The 16,772-nt window shown below is 47.5% G+C and overlaps 1 protein-coding gene across 1 annotated transcript in view; it reads left to right on the top strand.

The window, feature by feature from the left end:
- Vwf (von Willebrand factor) overlaps positions 1-16,772 on the top strand; it is a 137,184-nt gene that overhangs the window by 106,296 nt on the left and 14,116 nt on the right. Inside the window, 8 exon segments of the mRNA XM_028892286.2 lie at positions 1,301-1,500; positions 5,588-5,690; positions 6,144-6,218; positions 7,493-7,597; positions 8,943-9,148; positions 9,885-10,034; positions 13,757-13,867; positions 16,198-16,378. Coding sequence (XP_028748119.1) covers positions 1,301-1,500; positions 5,588-5,690; positions 6,144-6,218; positions 7,493-7,597; positions 8,943-9,148; positions 9,885-10,034; positions 13,757-13,867; positions 16,198-16,378 — 1,131 coding nt within the window.

The following is a 16,772-nucleotide window of genomic DNA, read 5'->3' as shown; positions in this document are numbered from 1 at the left end:
CAAATCATGACTTCTTATTAGTTATGAATGCTCGGCCTTATCTTAGCTCTTATTTTAATCTGTTTCTCTTTATCTATATTTTGCCTTGGGGCTTTTTAACCTTCTTTCTTTCTGTTTATCTTACTTTCCTGCTGTCTCTATGTCTGTCTGTCTGTCTGATCCTGGGTATGTCCTCTTTCTCCTCATTCTCTCCTCTCATTCTTTTTGAGCTTAGATTTCTCCTTTTATTTTCTTTGCCTGCCAGCCCCACCTATCCTCTCTGCCTAGCTATTGGCTGTTCAGCTTTTTATTAGACCAATCAGGTGTCTTAGGCAGGCAAGGTGAAACAGCAACACATCTTTTCATAATTAAACAAATGCAGCAAAAACAAATGTAGCACATCTTTACATCATCAAACAGATGCAGCATAAATGAATGTAACACACTTTCACGCATTCAGAGTAATATTCTGCAGCATAAACAAATAAAACACATCTTTACATAGTTAAAATAATATTCCACAACAGGGTTTTATGTCCCTGTGGATGGCATTGCTTCTCCTCTACCTGCCTGCAGAGTACCAGGCAAAATGCTGCCTTTTGCATCATGGAGAGCACCTTCTGCATTTACTTGCTTTGTGTGTGTCCACACTGTTTATTGTGCACACAGAGAAAACCCTAGTGCTACCTGCACAGATATGGCCATGTGAGTGAGTTTGCCCAGTCAGGTAATGATGTGAGAAGGGAGTTCCTGGTAGCTTCTCTTGCAGGCCCTTTCCTCATCACTATGGGTTCTTTATTTAAGAGGATTTTTAAAGTCTCAGATATGTCTGTATTCCAAAGAAAGAATGCAAGAGCTTTCACACGATTAGTTGGGGTTATATTTGGCTGCAAGCAGCAGAGAAGAAAGGAATTCCTGTCATTTAGATGATCAGAGGGAGGTGGCATCGTTGGTGCTGGCCATGGTCATCTTCTCCAAGTTTTAAGATGCAGCTCTAGGTATGAAGTGCAGGGTCCAGCCGGTACTACAGGAAGGGGCACAATTGTCTTTCTAAAACAAAATAGATTCCCGGAGCCCACCCATAGGATACTTCCTTCCTCTTCTAGTTGACTGGTCAGAACTTAGTCATGTGACTGCACTTAATCACAAAGGAGGTCTTGCATTCTGAGTGGTTGTATGCCAAAGCAAGAATTCTAGTATAGCAGAAGATGAAGAGAATGGATAGTGGGGGAGACCGGTCGTGTCTACTCTAGCAGAATCAGCCTGGCTCCTTTTGCTTCTGGCTGGTGTAAACCACTGAGAACGACCTCATTCTCTGCAGCTATGTCGTGCCCACCGACCCTGGTTTATAACCACTGTGAGCGTGGCTGCCCTCGGCACTGTGATGGGAACACTAGCTCCTGTGGGGACCACCCCGCAGAAGGCTGCTTCTGTCCCCAACACCAAGTCATGCTGGAAGGCAGCTGTGTCCCCGAGGAGGCGTGCACTCAGTGTGTCGGGGAGGATGGAGTCCGACATCAGGTAGGAGCCTGGCATCTCCATCTCAGTGGGTTGACTCCTTCTGCTTCCCACAGCAGGGTTGACTCTTATGGAATCATGGAGGGAGAGGAAGGCAGCATGTACAACAGGTTTGAGTTCTGGCAGATCTGAGTTTAGCTCTTGGGTCTCCCATGGATTAGCTGTGGGATCAAACACCAAAGTGTTAGCATATCATTAATATTATTTTTTTATTCATGCATGTAGAGTGATATAGGAACTCAGGAGGGAAGGAGAAAATAGCATGAGATGATGTCTGGCAATTTTTAGACATATTATATTCTTTGTATATTATCGCCATGTTCTTTAAAGATATGTTTATTTTCCTCCAGAGCATTTGTAACCACCCATGGCCAAGTGAGTTTAAAGGACACAGATAAACAGTTCATGACCTTTCTTCACTGTGAGATTGCTTTTAATGGACTAATGTACATTGCAAATGATTCAGAAGGTTTTTGCTTCTTTAACATATTTGATTATGAAGCATGTGAGTGTGTGTGTGTGTGTGTGTGTGTGTGTGTGTGTGTGTGTGTGAGTGAAAAGCATCCTTTGAGCCCAGGCTCTACCAGAAGATGCTAGTTTAACCCACATTGCTTTTAAATACAGAAAGTCCTCAAGAAACCCAGCTCAGTCAACTTTCCTGTGGGCCCAGCTTGTAGAGATGGGTTTGATGCTGCACTCAGAATTCGAAACTCAGTGTAACTCCAAAGACCTACTGTTTCTGTTATCCAGAAGCAAATTTACTTCATTATTCCTGGGATGATTTGCTTGGAAATCACTGAGTTGCCAATTCTTTTAATTTCTGGGGACTCATGAGCACACTCCCAAAGGGTATTTATCAAACTCTTCCGTTGGTCTTAATGGAAAATAGTAGACCATGATGGTAGTCTTCTCTCTTCCAAGTTGATAGCATCTGTATTTACAAGATCAGGTGCATAGTGGCCCTGTCCTTCATCATGGTCAGTGCATAACCAAGCATGGTAGATGTAGGAGCCTATTTGGCTCTAAGTAAAGGGGAATGTGCTCTCAAGATCTAATATATCCACCCTCACTGTCTTTGTTAGGGTTTCTATTGCTGTGAAGAGACACCACGACAGCAACTCTTACAAAGGAAAACATTTAATTAGGGTGGATTGCATTTTTAGAGTTTTAGTCTGTTATCGTCATGATGCGACATGGTGGCATACAGGCAGACATGGTGCCAGAGAAGTAGCCAAGTGTCTGTCCTACATACTGTGTTGTAGGCAACAGGAAGTGGTCTGAGACGCTGGGCGTGGCTTGAGCATACATGAGACCTCAAAGCCCACCTCCACAGTGACACACTTCCTCCAACAAGGCAACACCTACTCCAACAAAGCCACATCTCCTAAAGGTGCCACTGCCTGTGGGAGCCATTTTCTTTCAAACCACCACACCACCAAGGAGAACCATTTCCCTTCAATGCCCCACGTGGGGTGGCTTACCCCTGTATTTAGTCACAGCTAGTGGAGCTTGTGGTAAAGCTAGCCAACCGAAGATAATAAAGACAACAGTCACAGTAGCTCCATTGTTTTGTCCATGATGTTGTAAGCCAGGAAGTAGATCAGTTTTGATTTTTCTCCAAATCCCTGTGGAGTCATTATCACATGTCATATTTAATGGATGAGAAATCCAAGGTTCATAGGATGGGATTGCTGTTGACAGCACCTGGTCATCCTGTGCTGTCCCAGCCCCACACGGACCTCAGGAGGAGCTGCTAGCTAAGTTCTGCATTGACTGGGCACTGATGGGAACATGCGCCGCGTCTGACAGCGCTAGTGACTGTCTTGAACTTCGTCCCAGTGAACCCCTTTTTTTCTCACTGTGAATAGGTGAGTAGGGAAGAAATCCAGGCATACTCCACCATATTTCAAATTGCCAAACTAATAAAGTCCTTGGACATAAGATTCCCCAAGTGAGTTGGCAAAACCTCTCATTTCTCTCCCTGATCCTCAGGGCTCTGGGCTCCTGCGGGGGCTGCAGGGATGCAAAGCATTTGCATATGGCGGTAACACCAGTGGCCATTCCAAACTGTGGGAAGCACAAAGTGCTTCCTCTCGGAAGGCAGAAATGGTCTTGCCCTCTTCCTTGGCCTCCCGCGGTGAGAAGTAAGCTCTCTAGCTGAGTGTTCCTGCTCCATGAGTGTCAGATGTCCGCAGGTCCCAAAGGCAGGAAACGTGTGACTTTTATTGTGATGTCTCGGGGTGCTCAACCCTCTCTCCCCCACTTCTCTCTGACCCTTTCTCCTTCTCTCTGTTTTCCTCACTTTCAGTACAACAAATTGGAGTAGGCATAGGAATTGCATTAAGGGATCTGTCCAAATAGTGCATGGTTTTGGACATAAGAGCAGTTTTATATTTGAAAAAAAAAATCAAGTATAGAATTAATCAAAAGTCCTGACGAGAACACAGCCGGTTTTAGTTATTCAGAAAATAGAGTTTAAATGGGAGAAAACAAGCGCTTATCCAGCCACCTGTGTTCCCAGCATCCGCTTTAAAGCAGAGAAAGAATGAAAATCTAATATGAAGAACATTTCCATTAAATGAATTTTTAGACTGAAACAGAAAGCCCAGAAAACCTTCCTTCAGGGAAATAAGCAGGGCTTAAATCTGCTGTACCCCGGGAAAAGGAAAAATATTTACCAGTTTCCATAGCTCTTGTTTGTTTTACAAAATGCACCGTGGAGATGTGAACGTTTGTAGTAGGATCAGATGGGGTCTGGAGTCCTGCACAGGCTGCTGGCCTCTCACAAAAGCCACTGCTCAGAGTCCCACCTCAGCTCAGGGGGACATGCCTCCTTTACCCAGGAGCCTGTGACCCTGCACTTCCTTTCTCCTGAGGCTCTGTAGCTCCAGCTCAGCCGAGGGGCTACATTCCTTCAGCACCTCCCACTGAATCTTCCAGCTACTGGTGGGAGGTGACTGATGACATGCCAGTCTTTTGACTGGCCTTGAGCACGTCAGTTTTCCTACCCCATACTCTCTGCAGGCTGTTCTTTTGGCCCCTTTATTTAATCCTGAAATCCAGCTATTCTTACACCTGTTCTCTGCCTTGATCTGGAATCCGGATGACTGACCACTCAGCCTGCAGACAGCTTGGGCCTGTGTCCTAGCGCCCCCTGCTGGCGTAGTTGCTGCAGTCAGGCCTGTGGCGTTTCCAAGGGCTGAACTTACTTTTTCAGAGGCAGTTGATTCTGTGTCCTGCTTTGGGTGTGTTTGGCTAGAGCTTTCCAGGAAGGTGGGAAGTCCCAGAGGAATAAGTTGAACACCCATTTTGGGGTATCTTCCCAATGATGGGTTCCAGACCACCAACTCCGTCAAGTCTACATGTGCCTCAGTGGGAGAGAGGTTAACTGCCCCAGTTTGTCAGTCCCACTTTCTGATACTGGAAAGGTCTTTAGATATCTGAGGTCCACATTTAGAGAGAGAAAGAACAAGAGAAAACCGAAACACCCTCCTTCCCAGTGGTCATTCTCAGCTTCCTGCCCCAGAAGGGAGCCAGTGCCCTGTGCACCTTCCAGGGACTCCAAGCCTTGCCCTGGAACAGCCTCTGCAACAGCCTTGGGTTTTTTGTTTGTTTGTTTGTTTACATTTCTCTTCCTCCATCTCCTCCCCCTCTTTCTCTTCTTCCTCTTCCTCCCTTCTCCCAATCCTCATTTATTCCTTGATGTGGGCTCTTATATTTAGCCCAGGCTGGCCTCAAACACCAGTTCCACTGTCCGTCTCCCCAGTGCTGGGATTACAGGTGCACACACCCCAGCCCTATTCTGCTCTTCTGTGGTTTTCTTCCAGTCTCCCTCCCCTCCATCCTGTTTACAGTCAGCAGCTTGTCTTTCTGAGACAGGGTTCTTTCTGAGACAGAGTCATGTTATAAGCAGCGCAAACTCAAGTAGACAGGCAAGGCTGCCACAAGGCCTTTGGCCCACCTGCCTCATCCGGTACATCCTGGCCCTCAAGAGGGCCAGCCAAACCACGGACTGGAGTACTGACTCCCGTGATGCCGGGGCTCAGATTGCAGGGTCCTGTACCCCTGCTTAGCCTCATTTCTGCCTCAGTTCCTAGAGACCTGGGTCCCAGAACATCAGCCCTGTCAGATCTGTGTGTGTCTCAGTGGGAGGAAGGCCAACTGCACTGCACAGCCATGCCCTACAGCCCGAGGTAAGCGAGTCTGGTGAGTCTGATGCCTGATGCCCCTGCAGGAAGAAGGGATCCATGGGCCTCCGGCCACCCTGTCATACACATGATGGACCACTCAAATAAAGGCGACATGGAGGTGTTTTTTCTAGATGAGACCATGTTTCCACTTGCTGAGATCAGGGGTCCCTTTTGACATCCAGAGTAGATGTGCTGGTCCCCCCTATCCCCGTCCTTCCACCCAATGCTTTCATCAGACTCAGAGTCCCCTGGAGGCAAATCCTGAGGATGCTGCAAGACCCATTGTGAAGACTCATTCTGTCCAGCATCCTATCCTGGTCCCATGGTCCAAATCCTGGGAGAGTCCCGTGTTGGGGTCTAGGCTGGCTTTCTGTGAATGAGAACTTTGAAAACCTTCTGTAGTCTAGACCGTAGTTGATTTTTTTTTCCCTGAATTTTGTGGCTCTCCTCCTCCAGCTCCCACATGTGGCCCATGCGAAGTGGCTCGCCTCAAGGAGAGTGCAAACCAGTGCTGCCCAGAGTATGAGTGTGGTACGTGTCCACCCAGCCAGTTCCTCCAGGGTGCAGACCCCAGCCAGCAAGTGGGTCAGACCCTAGATCCCCCCAAATGCCCTGCTCTTAGTCACAGGGTGTGTGAGAGAAGGTGGGAGAGGGCTGGCTGGACTAAAAGAAAAAGCTTCTTACAAAGTAGCTGTAAATGTGAGCCATAAGAGCAAGGGTAACGGGGGGCGGGGGCCGATTGCTGGAGCCACAGAGATTTGCTGAGGAAAATGCCAAACGACCAGGAGACGTTTCCAGTAAGAGTTTGAGGACACTCGCTCTGGGGAGGGCCACACGCAGGCCTTCAGCAAGTGGCTGTGTGTGGGATGGGGGCAGGAGGGGCAGTGGCGGTGGTGGTGGATGACAGTGTCATTCAGGGAGTTCAGAGATGGAAGAGTGGCTGGCTGCATGACAGGGTGCTAATGGCACTCATGTCTGTCCCATCAGACGTGTTTATTAATTCAGTCTCCAAAGGCGGCTCCCCAAGGGAGAGGACGTAGACCAAGGGAAGGGATAAGGACCTAGAAAAGAAGCCAGGATTCTGGAAGTTGATTCATTCTGATGAAATTTATGAGCTAGCAACACAGATCTTATAGGGGTTCAATCTAGTTTGAGAACAGTGTTATCAAGATCTCCGAATGTTAGTGGTAGAGAAAACTAGGGCTTCATTTAGGTCCAGTCACCCAGCTTATAGACAAATTTAAGTTTCTGTAATGTCCTAGGGACTGACTGTACTTTCATTAGTTCATGAAATCCTGGGCTAACCTGGTAGGCTAGAGTTTCTACTATACAGAAGGGGAAACTGAGGTCTGGAGGATTCAGTCTTAGCTGAAAGGTTGCAACTCTTTGTGAATGATGATAATTATCCATTTGAAGGTAACATGACATCTGTCATTATCTATCTATCTATCTATCTATCTATCTATCTATCTATCATCTGTCTTCCATCTATATTCTTTCTGTGTATCTAAACATCTACTCACCTGGCCACCTACTATCTGTCTCCCATCTACCTACCCCTCCCCACATCCATTCATCCGTCATCCATCCATCCATCCATCCATCCATCCATCCATCCATCCATCCATCCATCCAGTGTGTCACCCTTTCCTTTTTAAATATCTATCTCTACCTGCCTCTATTGGCCATCACCCCCCCAAAGCTGTAGGAATCCACAGGAGAGGGTATACAGATGTCACTGACAAGCAATAAGAGAATAACCTCACCCAAATCTGCATGCACCCACCCCATTTCTTGAACCTCAGTGTGTGACCTGGTCAACTGCCACTTGCCTCCGGTGCCTCCATGTGAAGGAGGGCTCCAGCCAACCCTGACCAACCCTGGAGAATGCAGGCCCACCTTCACCTGTGGTAAGACTGCCGTGGGAGAGGAGTGGCTGTGGGTCATTCTCTCCGGGCCTTGGAAAGTCATCTTCTGTTTGGGGGACCAAGATTGTTTAGTTTTCTTTTTCAGCTAGGTTTGGGGTACATTTGGAAAAAAGGGTTAAGGTCATACTTATTTGAGTCTTCTGACAACCCTGGCTGTATCAGCTGCAGATGTACCTGTGTGACACAGCTGCAGCCATGTCATTTTGGGGTCACATTAAGACACAGATAGGGGTGCTGGAGAGGTAGCTCAGTGGTTAAGAGCACTGACTGCTCTTCCAGAGGACCAAGGTTTGATTTCCAGTATCCACACGGCTCACAGCTGTTAACTGCAGTCCAGGGGATCTGACACTCTCTCCCGGCCTCTGAAGGCACCAGGCATGCATGTGTTGCACAGATATACGTGTAGACAAAACATCAATACACTTGAATACATTTCAGACAAACAAATAAACACAAAGCAGATGATAGGGCTCAGCCAGTTAGACTTCAAACCCAATAGTTACTTGCTCCCTTCGTCCTCTCTGCCACTGAATGGAGGGCATGTTGCCTTGCTTATCTAAAACACTGAACCTTATTTTAAAACTTAACAGGGCGTTTTTCTCTGTAGGTTTATATATTTAATCATAAAACATATTTTTTTTTAGCCCAGAGGTGGGCTAAAATTAGTCACGAGAGACATGGAATCCTGTATTTAGTTACCAAGGGTTCCTTTCAAGTCTAGGGATGTCTTGGATGCCTACTTTGGAATCTCACTTGAGTTCCTTGATGCAGGCTTTGAAGGTGGAGGGGCACATTATAAGGAAGTTGGAATTAGGTGCAGGGTGCAAGAACAGGCTTGAACATTTATAAAACAGCATCATGGTTGTGACAGTGTTGCTGGCAACCTTTCATTTGTACATTGTTGGAGATGGCAAGCCTGGAGGGTGATGTTTGAGGCACTGAGGTGGGATAGGATCCTGTTAGCTGCCAGCATATGTAAGTGTCTATAGCCATGATTTGCCTATGTCCCACTGGGTTTTAGGGGTTCTGTGTCTGCTGCCTCTCAGAGTCAGTAGTTGGGAGGATCTCACCTCATCGACATGTTCTTAGGGGTGATAGTGCAGGGATTGGGTGGCCTTCCCATTTCCATAAGGATTCCCAGCCTTGCATTTCTCATTAACACTGCATTCAGAAGACGGGCCATTGTTTGGTGTGTATGTGCATGCCTGACTCAACATCCTGGTTCTAAGGTCTGCTAAAACCCTGCCACAGTTAAGTACATAGGAGCTCTAGCAGAGGATGGTGCTCAGTGTGGTAGGACTGAGGTTGTTACCTGTGTTCACCCCAGCCTGCAGGAAAGAAGAGTGCAGAAGAGTGTCCCCACCCTCCTGTCCCCCCCATCGGACACCCACCCTCAGAAAGACCCAGTGCTGCGATGAGTATGAATGTGCTTGTAGCTGTGTCAACTCCACAGTGAGCTGCCCACTTGGGTACCTGGCCTCGGCCACCACCAACGACTGTGGCTGCAGCACAACCACCTGTCTCCCCGACAAGGTAGGCACTGCCCAACTTGGCTGCAATGATGGCCCACTCATTGTTGCTCAAAGAAGATTTGAACTTCCCAGCCCTCCTCCTCCGTGAGCCAAGGGTGAGCAGTCAGTATTCCATCTCAGTCATATGGAAATTCCACTAACTCAGGAGGTGTTGACAATGCATCTACTATGTATTCATCATGGCTAGATGCTGAGGTTGCAGTCAGTGGATGGCTTTAACAAGGCTAGCCAAAGAGGTACTGTGGTTGCAAGGATTATTTAGAGAGTAGTTAATAGTTTACTTATCTCTTCATTGCTTTCAGTTCACCCATGCATCCATCCATGCCTCCACCCATGCATCCATCCATGCATCCATCCATGCCCACCCTTCCCCCCATGCATCCCATTCCATCCACCCTCCCATACACACAAACACACACACTCAAACTACTCAATGTTTTAACAGGCTGGTGTTACAATCGGTGCTATGGGGACCATGTAGAATGCAGTCCCGACTCCTGATCTTGTTAACATGTATTGCCTTAGTCTGTAAATCTGAACCGGTAAGATACAAAGAACGTCTAAAAGAGGAGAGATCCACCACGACTGACTTGGGTGTGTGTGTGTGTGTGTGTGTGTGTGTGTGTGTGTGTGTGTGTGTTATGATTTCTCACTGCCTAAGCCCCTTCCATACTCTGGATGTCACTGATGATTAAATGGTCCCAAATGAGTTCATTCTCAGAAATCTGTGTCGCCAGGTTTGTGTCCACCAAGGCACCATCTACCCTGTGGGCCAGTTCTGGGAGGAGGGCTGTGACACATGCACCTGCACCGACATGGAGGATACTGTCGTGGGCCTGCGTGTCGCCCAGTGCTCTCAGAAGCCCTGTGAAGACAGCTGTCAGCCAGTAAGTGAGGCACAAAGGGCTGGGTGCTGCATGGAGCCATTGGGTAGGGAAGAGAGGAAGGGATGTGGGGTGGGGGAGGAGGGAAGGAAGGAAGGTTATTTATATATCTATCTATACTGAGAGAGACAGGGAGGTAGGGAGGGATGTAGATAGATAGATGATAGATAGTTAGAATATAGCATAGACCTTTCAAGAGGTTTCCTTTAGGAAACTAGGCCATGTTTCCCATTACCAATATTTCCGCTCTCCCATCATGACCCACCCAACTTTGAGGTTTCTTCTTCTCCTCTCCTTTTTCCATTGAGTTTATGTTGTCCAGCTCATCTTGGGAGTGGGGCCAATGTTGCTCCTTTAAAAATGGTGGCTGTCTTTTAAGCCATGGCTGTCCGAATCAGCAACTGCAATTCCACCACTACCTGCAGCGGTTAGGCGGAAAGGGCCGTAGCTGGAGGGAGTTCGGTTCCCTCAGGCTCCCACTCTCGCAAGACTGTGGGGAACTTAACAAAACCTCTGTCCCTCCAAAGAACTCAAGACTCAAAGGTGAAGGTGGAATTCTGCTCTCTCTTCAGAGAGGCTGAATAGCAAGTAACTTCCCTTCTCTCCTTGCTTGCGTCCTCAAAAAGCCCTCCTGCTTCTTCTCGTGTCCTTGTTACAGTTTTTTTTTTCAGTATGCGGTGTATATGCCACCCTTTTATGTGACTGGCTGGGCCGTAGGTCTGTTTACGGCATTATCACAAGCATGAGACTAATGATGCATTGTGCTATTATGTTAGGATGCTAGTGGACAGGAATTTTTTAGCTTCACTACAATCCATTTGTTTGTTTGTTTTCTGAGACCTGTGTCACTGTATAGCTCAGTCTGGCCTCAAGCTTGTGATCCTCCTGTCTCAGCCTTATGAGTCCTGAGATTATAGGCGTGTACCAGAATGCCTGTTTCCATTATAATAGTGTGTCATCCATGTGGCCTGTTGTTGATTGACAATGTCAAGATGGTACAGATAATGTTTTACTCACGCTCATGATATCTCTCAGGAGGAAGAAGAGTGAAGGTTGCTCTTTACACTTGTCAATAGGAAATGAGGGTCAGCATAGACAGTGGAGTCGGCCACAGCTCCTCAACTCACCAGAACCAACAAAGTTTGGGTGACTTAGGGCCCACAGCCCATTCTGTTAGGCAGTGCAACTGAAACCCCAAATGTTATGGTTTGAATATGAAATACAGACTCCTGTGTTGAATGCTTGGTTTCCAGGTGGTAGGACCACTTGGGTGGTAGCAGAAATTTCAGAGGTAGGGCCTACCTGGAAGAATCGGGGGTGTGTCTTTGAGGTTTGACCCTGGTTCCCATCCCTGTTTGCTCCCTGCTTCCTGTTCTGCCGTGAGAAACTTTGGTCACAACTACACAGAAGTAACTCATACCTCCAATGGTGCACGGGCCAGTGTGGTTCTGGGAAGAAGGACGGGGTCTTCAGCATATGGCCCTCAGACAGCCCTAGCAGGGGACATGGGATCAGAACTCTATGTCTTCCAGCTGCATGTCAGCCATGGTAATCATGGTTCAAGGACTGTCCTGCTAAGGACATTAGGATTTTACTTTCCAGTGGTGAATGTCTGCAGATTGGGTGGATATGATACTTCATACTCACTTCTGTTAATTTGGAAGCCAGTGAAAACAGGAAGGAAAACACTGAAGGGTCTGAGATGAGTCTTTGACAAAATATCTTGATACACATGTAAGCTGGAGAGTTTGGTGGGATAATGGGAAAGAAGAGGAAGAAAATGTTTGTTTTGTTTCACTTTCCTGAGATTGTTGGGAGGGTGATTTTAAAAAGAGGAATTCTATGGCATGGCTGGGGCATCTGGGCATGAGAAGCTGGTGGGTCTCTGGGGTCAAGGTAGCTAGGAATCCTTTGTAATATTGACAGTGTGAGGTGCATCAAAGGACTGAAGTGTGCAGCCATCCAGATGACTCGGCACTTCTAGAGAGGCTTCAGAGAGGTATACCAGATGCCTGAAGGCGTTGGTTAATCCTCAGCTTTCCCTGGGGTCTCTGCTTCTCTCGTGGCGGTTGGCGTGTCCTGCTTTACAGTGGAGGGTGTGTGGAGTATATTATCCCAATCTGTCAGCTCTTCCATGGCACCCTGCACCTCATCTGTGCACAGTAAATGAGTCTCAGTTGATAAAGGGCTGGGGACAGTTGCTGCGCACTGCTGTGACGCGGGTAGGGATGTCAATAAGTCCCAGGGAGATGGTGTGAACTTGAGCTACGTCTCTGGGGTGGTTGCATGCCCCCAGGGAAGGCAGTGTTGGTACCTCTTCAGAGCTGACCCTGCTCCTGGGTGCGCCTGGGGAACCACGCATACTTGGCCTCCTTGCTATCTGGATCAGCCAGCTATTCCTTCCTTCTTAAGGACATAGCCTCAAGGTAACGCTTTGTCCTGGGCTCTTCGCCCTTAGCTCCAGACTCAGCCACGCTGTCATTATCATTTTCTACTAATAATGTCCACAGGAGGGTTTTATTCTAAGTTTTTTTTTTAAGTTTTTTAGTTTTTATTTTATGTGTATGATCTATGTCTGTGTACCACATGCATGCCTGTGATCACAAAAGGAGAAGAGGGTATTGGATCCCCTCTAACCAAAGTTACACGTGGTTGTGAGCTACCATGTGTGTGCTGAGAACCAAACCTAAGTCTTCTTAACCACCGAGTCATTCCTCCAGCCTCTTAGTCTAAGTTCTTAATACCTTGGCCATGTTAGAGAAGCTTCCAGAGGCAAGATGGACTGACAGACTCCCAGTACGCTGGCCTCCCCTGTGAGCTTCTCTGGGGAAGGTCAGTCTCTGTCACTTGCTTACTTCATTTTTTTTTTTTGTAATAGATGCTATAATATTTAAACTACTAGCTAAGTGTCAAGGATGCTTACCTCTGCAAACTAGTGTGTTAGCTTTCCATCATTGTGACGAAGTACTTGAGAATATCAACTTAGAGGAAAGATTAATTTTGGCGCATGGCTTCAATTTCGGGCTGACTATCACGGTGGGGAATGTATTATGGAGCCAAGACACTCATCCCATGGTGGCCAGAAAAGGGGACAGATAGAGGGAGGCTGCAGAGGCAGGCAGGGCTCCAAAACTGTCCTTCCAGCGCACACCCTCAGTTATCCAATTTGCTTCTGCTAGGCTCTGCCTCCAGAATTTTCTGCGAACTCACAGCAGTACCACAGGCAGGGAACAACAGATGGTAATTTAGGGGACATTTAAGAGCCAAAGCATTACACATGGTGAGAAGTGCTAGAATCATGATATCCATTTGTGAGGGTCATCACTGCAAAGCAAAGACTGGATCCCAGGCATCCTGAGGATGCTTTGCAGTCAATAAGCTGCCCTAGGTTTGGCCATGGCAGAGGTCAGATTCATCAGGTGTTTCTAACTGAATGCTGAACTGTCTTTAATATTCGTGAGGATTAGATATTGGTCTCAACATGGAATGTTCTGGGAGGGGGCGTTGATCTCTTTAGCCCACATAGACCTAGCTTAGTGACTCAGGCCTGGTGTTTCTTCGTCACTTCGTGGTGTGATCCTGAGGCAGGTGGACAGCAGAAATGAAGAAGATATCCAGCCCATGTGTCTCGGTTAGCTCCAGGGCTCAGTAAACATGAAGCTCAGGCCAGAACACCTGTTTTGCAGCTGCTGGTTTGGCCTACACTCTGTGTTTTTGTTTTTCAGGGCTTCTCTTACGTACTCCATGAAGGCGAGTGCTGTGGAAGGTGCCTGCCCTCTGCTTGCAAGGTCATGGCTGGCTCACTGCGGGGAGATTCCCACTCTTCCTGGAAGAGTGTAAGTCTGGGCCCGGGGGATGGGGAAGAGGAAGGTGTTGACTTTCAACCTGAGAGTCCATTTTGCCATCCATCAATGCTGACCTGGCTTTCCTTTCCCTATTCTTTGCTTTCCCTACAGGGAGCTTATCTGGCTGTTGGTACTGTTGGGATCCCAGCTGGGATCCTTTTACCCCTTAGGAACTAGTTAAGGTTGTCTCAGACTTCCCATTTTGTGGATTTGAGGAGAAGCCTAGTGGCCTCCCTGAGAGATCTATAAACCCCCAGGGACTTATGGTCTCCTGTTCACGGTGACTCTGATATCATTCAGTCCTTCAGTGGTTGGTTGAGGGGGGTGGCCTCATCATCTTGTATAGTTGGTGGTCCATCAGGCTACACAGGCTATAAGCACCGTTCTGTACTGTGATGCCCAGGCCTTGGGCTTTTGCATTAGCTTCCATAGAAACTTCCCCAATAGTTTGAAAGGGTAGAGAAACTTACAGTGCAAAGCAGCAAGCAGACTGTTGGCAAAGTTCCTCAGCTCTTTCTGCAGGTCTAGATTTGGCCTTTTGCTACATTGCTGGCCCCTATCTCTCCCTCTTTGCTGTCTCCTCTGCCTGCAGAATTCCTTCCTGTAGTTCTGAGCACCTTGGTTAGCTGCCTTCTGTGATCCCTAGAGGTTCACTTTTGATGGCTTATCAAGCTATTTTCCTTAAATTATTTAGTTTGTTATTGACAGTTCTATTTACACTTATAAAATGAATTTTAGTCATTTTCATGTCCTGTTCCTGTCTCTTTCCTCCCCTCCTCCACTGGAACCCTTCTTCTTAATGTGCCTCTCTTCTATTTTCATGCCTTCTCTTGAGTGGCCCACTGAGTTCAATTATAGTTTCTTTCCCTGGTGTGGATGGGAGGTCATTTATGAGAACATCAGTGGCCACCCCCAACAATTGTTAAGTGCCAATAGCCCTTCAGGGGGCTTCACAGGCTCTCTCATGTGACACTATTTCTGGAGAGACATGATCCATCAACTATTTACCCAAGAACGAAAACCAATGACAGATCAAAGTATGGACACCAAATTTTAGCTTAGTAAACCAATAAGTTTTGTTGGGGTTACTTACAAGAACATAGGTGAAGAGCAGAATATAGGAGCAGAAATAACTCAAAGGTGGTTATATCAGCAAAGCTCACCCCAGCATGGTGACAGCTCACAAAAGCTGGGAACCTGGAGCCCACTGCACAGCCTGCAGGCCGCTCAGTGGGTTGGATAGTGTCCTTTCTAGGCAGCTCAGCTGGTCTTAGCTTCTTTTAGGAAGCTTAGCTTGTCTGAGAGTGTCTCTGAGCAGTCTACTGTTTGTGTAACTTTGGAGAGGGCGGGGCCTGGTGATTCTGGTCAGTTTCAGGAACTTCCTGAAGACTTTTGAGTTGCTTACTTCTTGAGTTTAAGGAGTGTCTCTGCAGGATGAAATGTTTCACCTCCTCTTACAACATCTTGTTTCTTAAAGTCTTTCCTTCCACATGAAAGCTTTATCTGGGAGGAAATTGCTGTACAATAGGCTCCTCCCAGTCCATGCTGAAACTTTGAGGGTCCCAATCTTGTGCTGGTCTAGTGCAGATAGCTGCAGCTGTGGTGAGTGCATGAGTGTGACAGCATGTCATGTCCAGAAGGTATCTTTTTTTTGCAGCACATCTCCCCATCCTCTGGCTCTTACATTCTTTTTGCCCCTCTTTGATGTTCCCTGAGCCTTGGAGGGGTACTTAAGCTATTTTATTTAGGGCCAAGCACTCTGCTATCATGTATTCTTGGCACTTGGGCCAGTTATGGGCGTCTGCATTAAACTTCCACCTGCTTAAATAAGAAGCTTCTCTGCCTTCCCACTCTTTTGGAGACATCATTTTTACCATCTATCCCAGGCTGTCCTCAAACTTATGATCCTGCTGCAGCCTCTTGAGTGTTGGGATTACAGGTGTGTACCGTCATGCCATGTTCAAGCCATTTTCCTAACAACAGGGGACTGTCTCGTAGATAATTGTAGTTCTGATGTCAGAATAAGAACAGTTCTCCTCCTCCACTTAGAAAGGATGGAGTTGGTAGTGCTAATATCAGAGAGCCTCAGGGGCAGGGACACGTGATTTTGGCTTAGGATCTAGTCAGGGCAATTTAGACCCAGACTTACTGTGATGACCCCTGTCATTCCCTCTGTGGACATTACCCCATGGTTTCAATTTGGGTCTGAATGAGGGCTCACCTTCAGAGTCCAAATAAAATTCCCCAAGAACAGCGTACCGCTACAAGACCTTGGGCCCCAGTCTTGCATGGCACCTCTGATGGCCTCTGGTATTCTGCAGGTTGGCTCTCGGTGGCCTGTCCCTGAGAACCCGTGCCTCATCAACGAGTGTGTCCGAGTGGAGGAGACAGTCTTTGTGCAGCAGAGGAACATCTCCTGCCCGCAGCTGGCTATCCCTACCTGTCCCACAGGCTTCCAGCTGAGCTGTGAGGCCTTAGCATGCTGCCCCAGCTGTCGCTGTGGTGAGTCTGGCTGGCCAGGCCTGCCTGGGCCTGGGTTTACCTTCAGGACTCTTTTCCTCCTGAGTTCTTTGCCTTGTTAGCAGCTCAGAGAAATGGCACAACGGTTACTCCTGCAGCTGTGAGAAGGCAGACAAGAGGAGACAGTGGGAGTTTTGTGCAGGCCACTGTGCCTAGCTCTAGCCCAGTGACGGCATTTCCCCCATTGTCTGGTGTCATCCTCATGATACTGGGTGGTGGACTCATCTTGGGCCAGGTTTCTCTGACTCTGGAGACCACATTTTCTATACTGCAGTATTGCTTCAGCTCGGGGAAGGCATTGCTATCCCTGAACCCTGCTGGCAGGGAGACAGACAAACAGCAATAACAAATCTTAAGCTCTATTTTTTTTTTTCTT

The sequence above is a fragment of the Peromyscus leucopus genome, chromosome 3 (genome assembly GCF_004664715.2).
Source record: "Peromyscus leucopus breed LL Stock chromosome 3, UCI_PerLeu_2.1, whole genome shotgun sequence".
NCBI classification, from domain to species: Eukaryota; Metazoa; Chordata; class Mammalia; order Rodentia; family Cricetidae; genus Peromyscus; species Peromyscus leucopus.
Note: the sequence above shows the minus strand (reverse complement) of the source record. Positions and strands in the feature narration are given on the sequence as shown.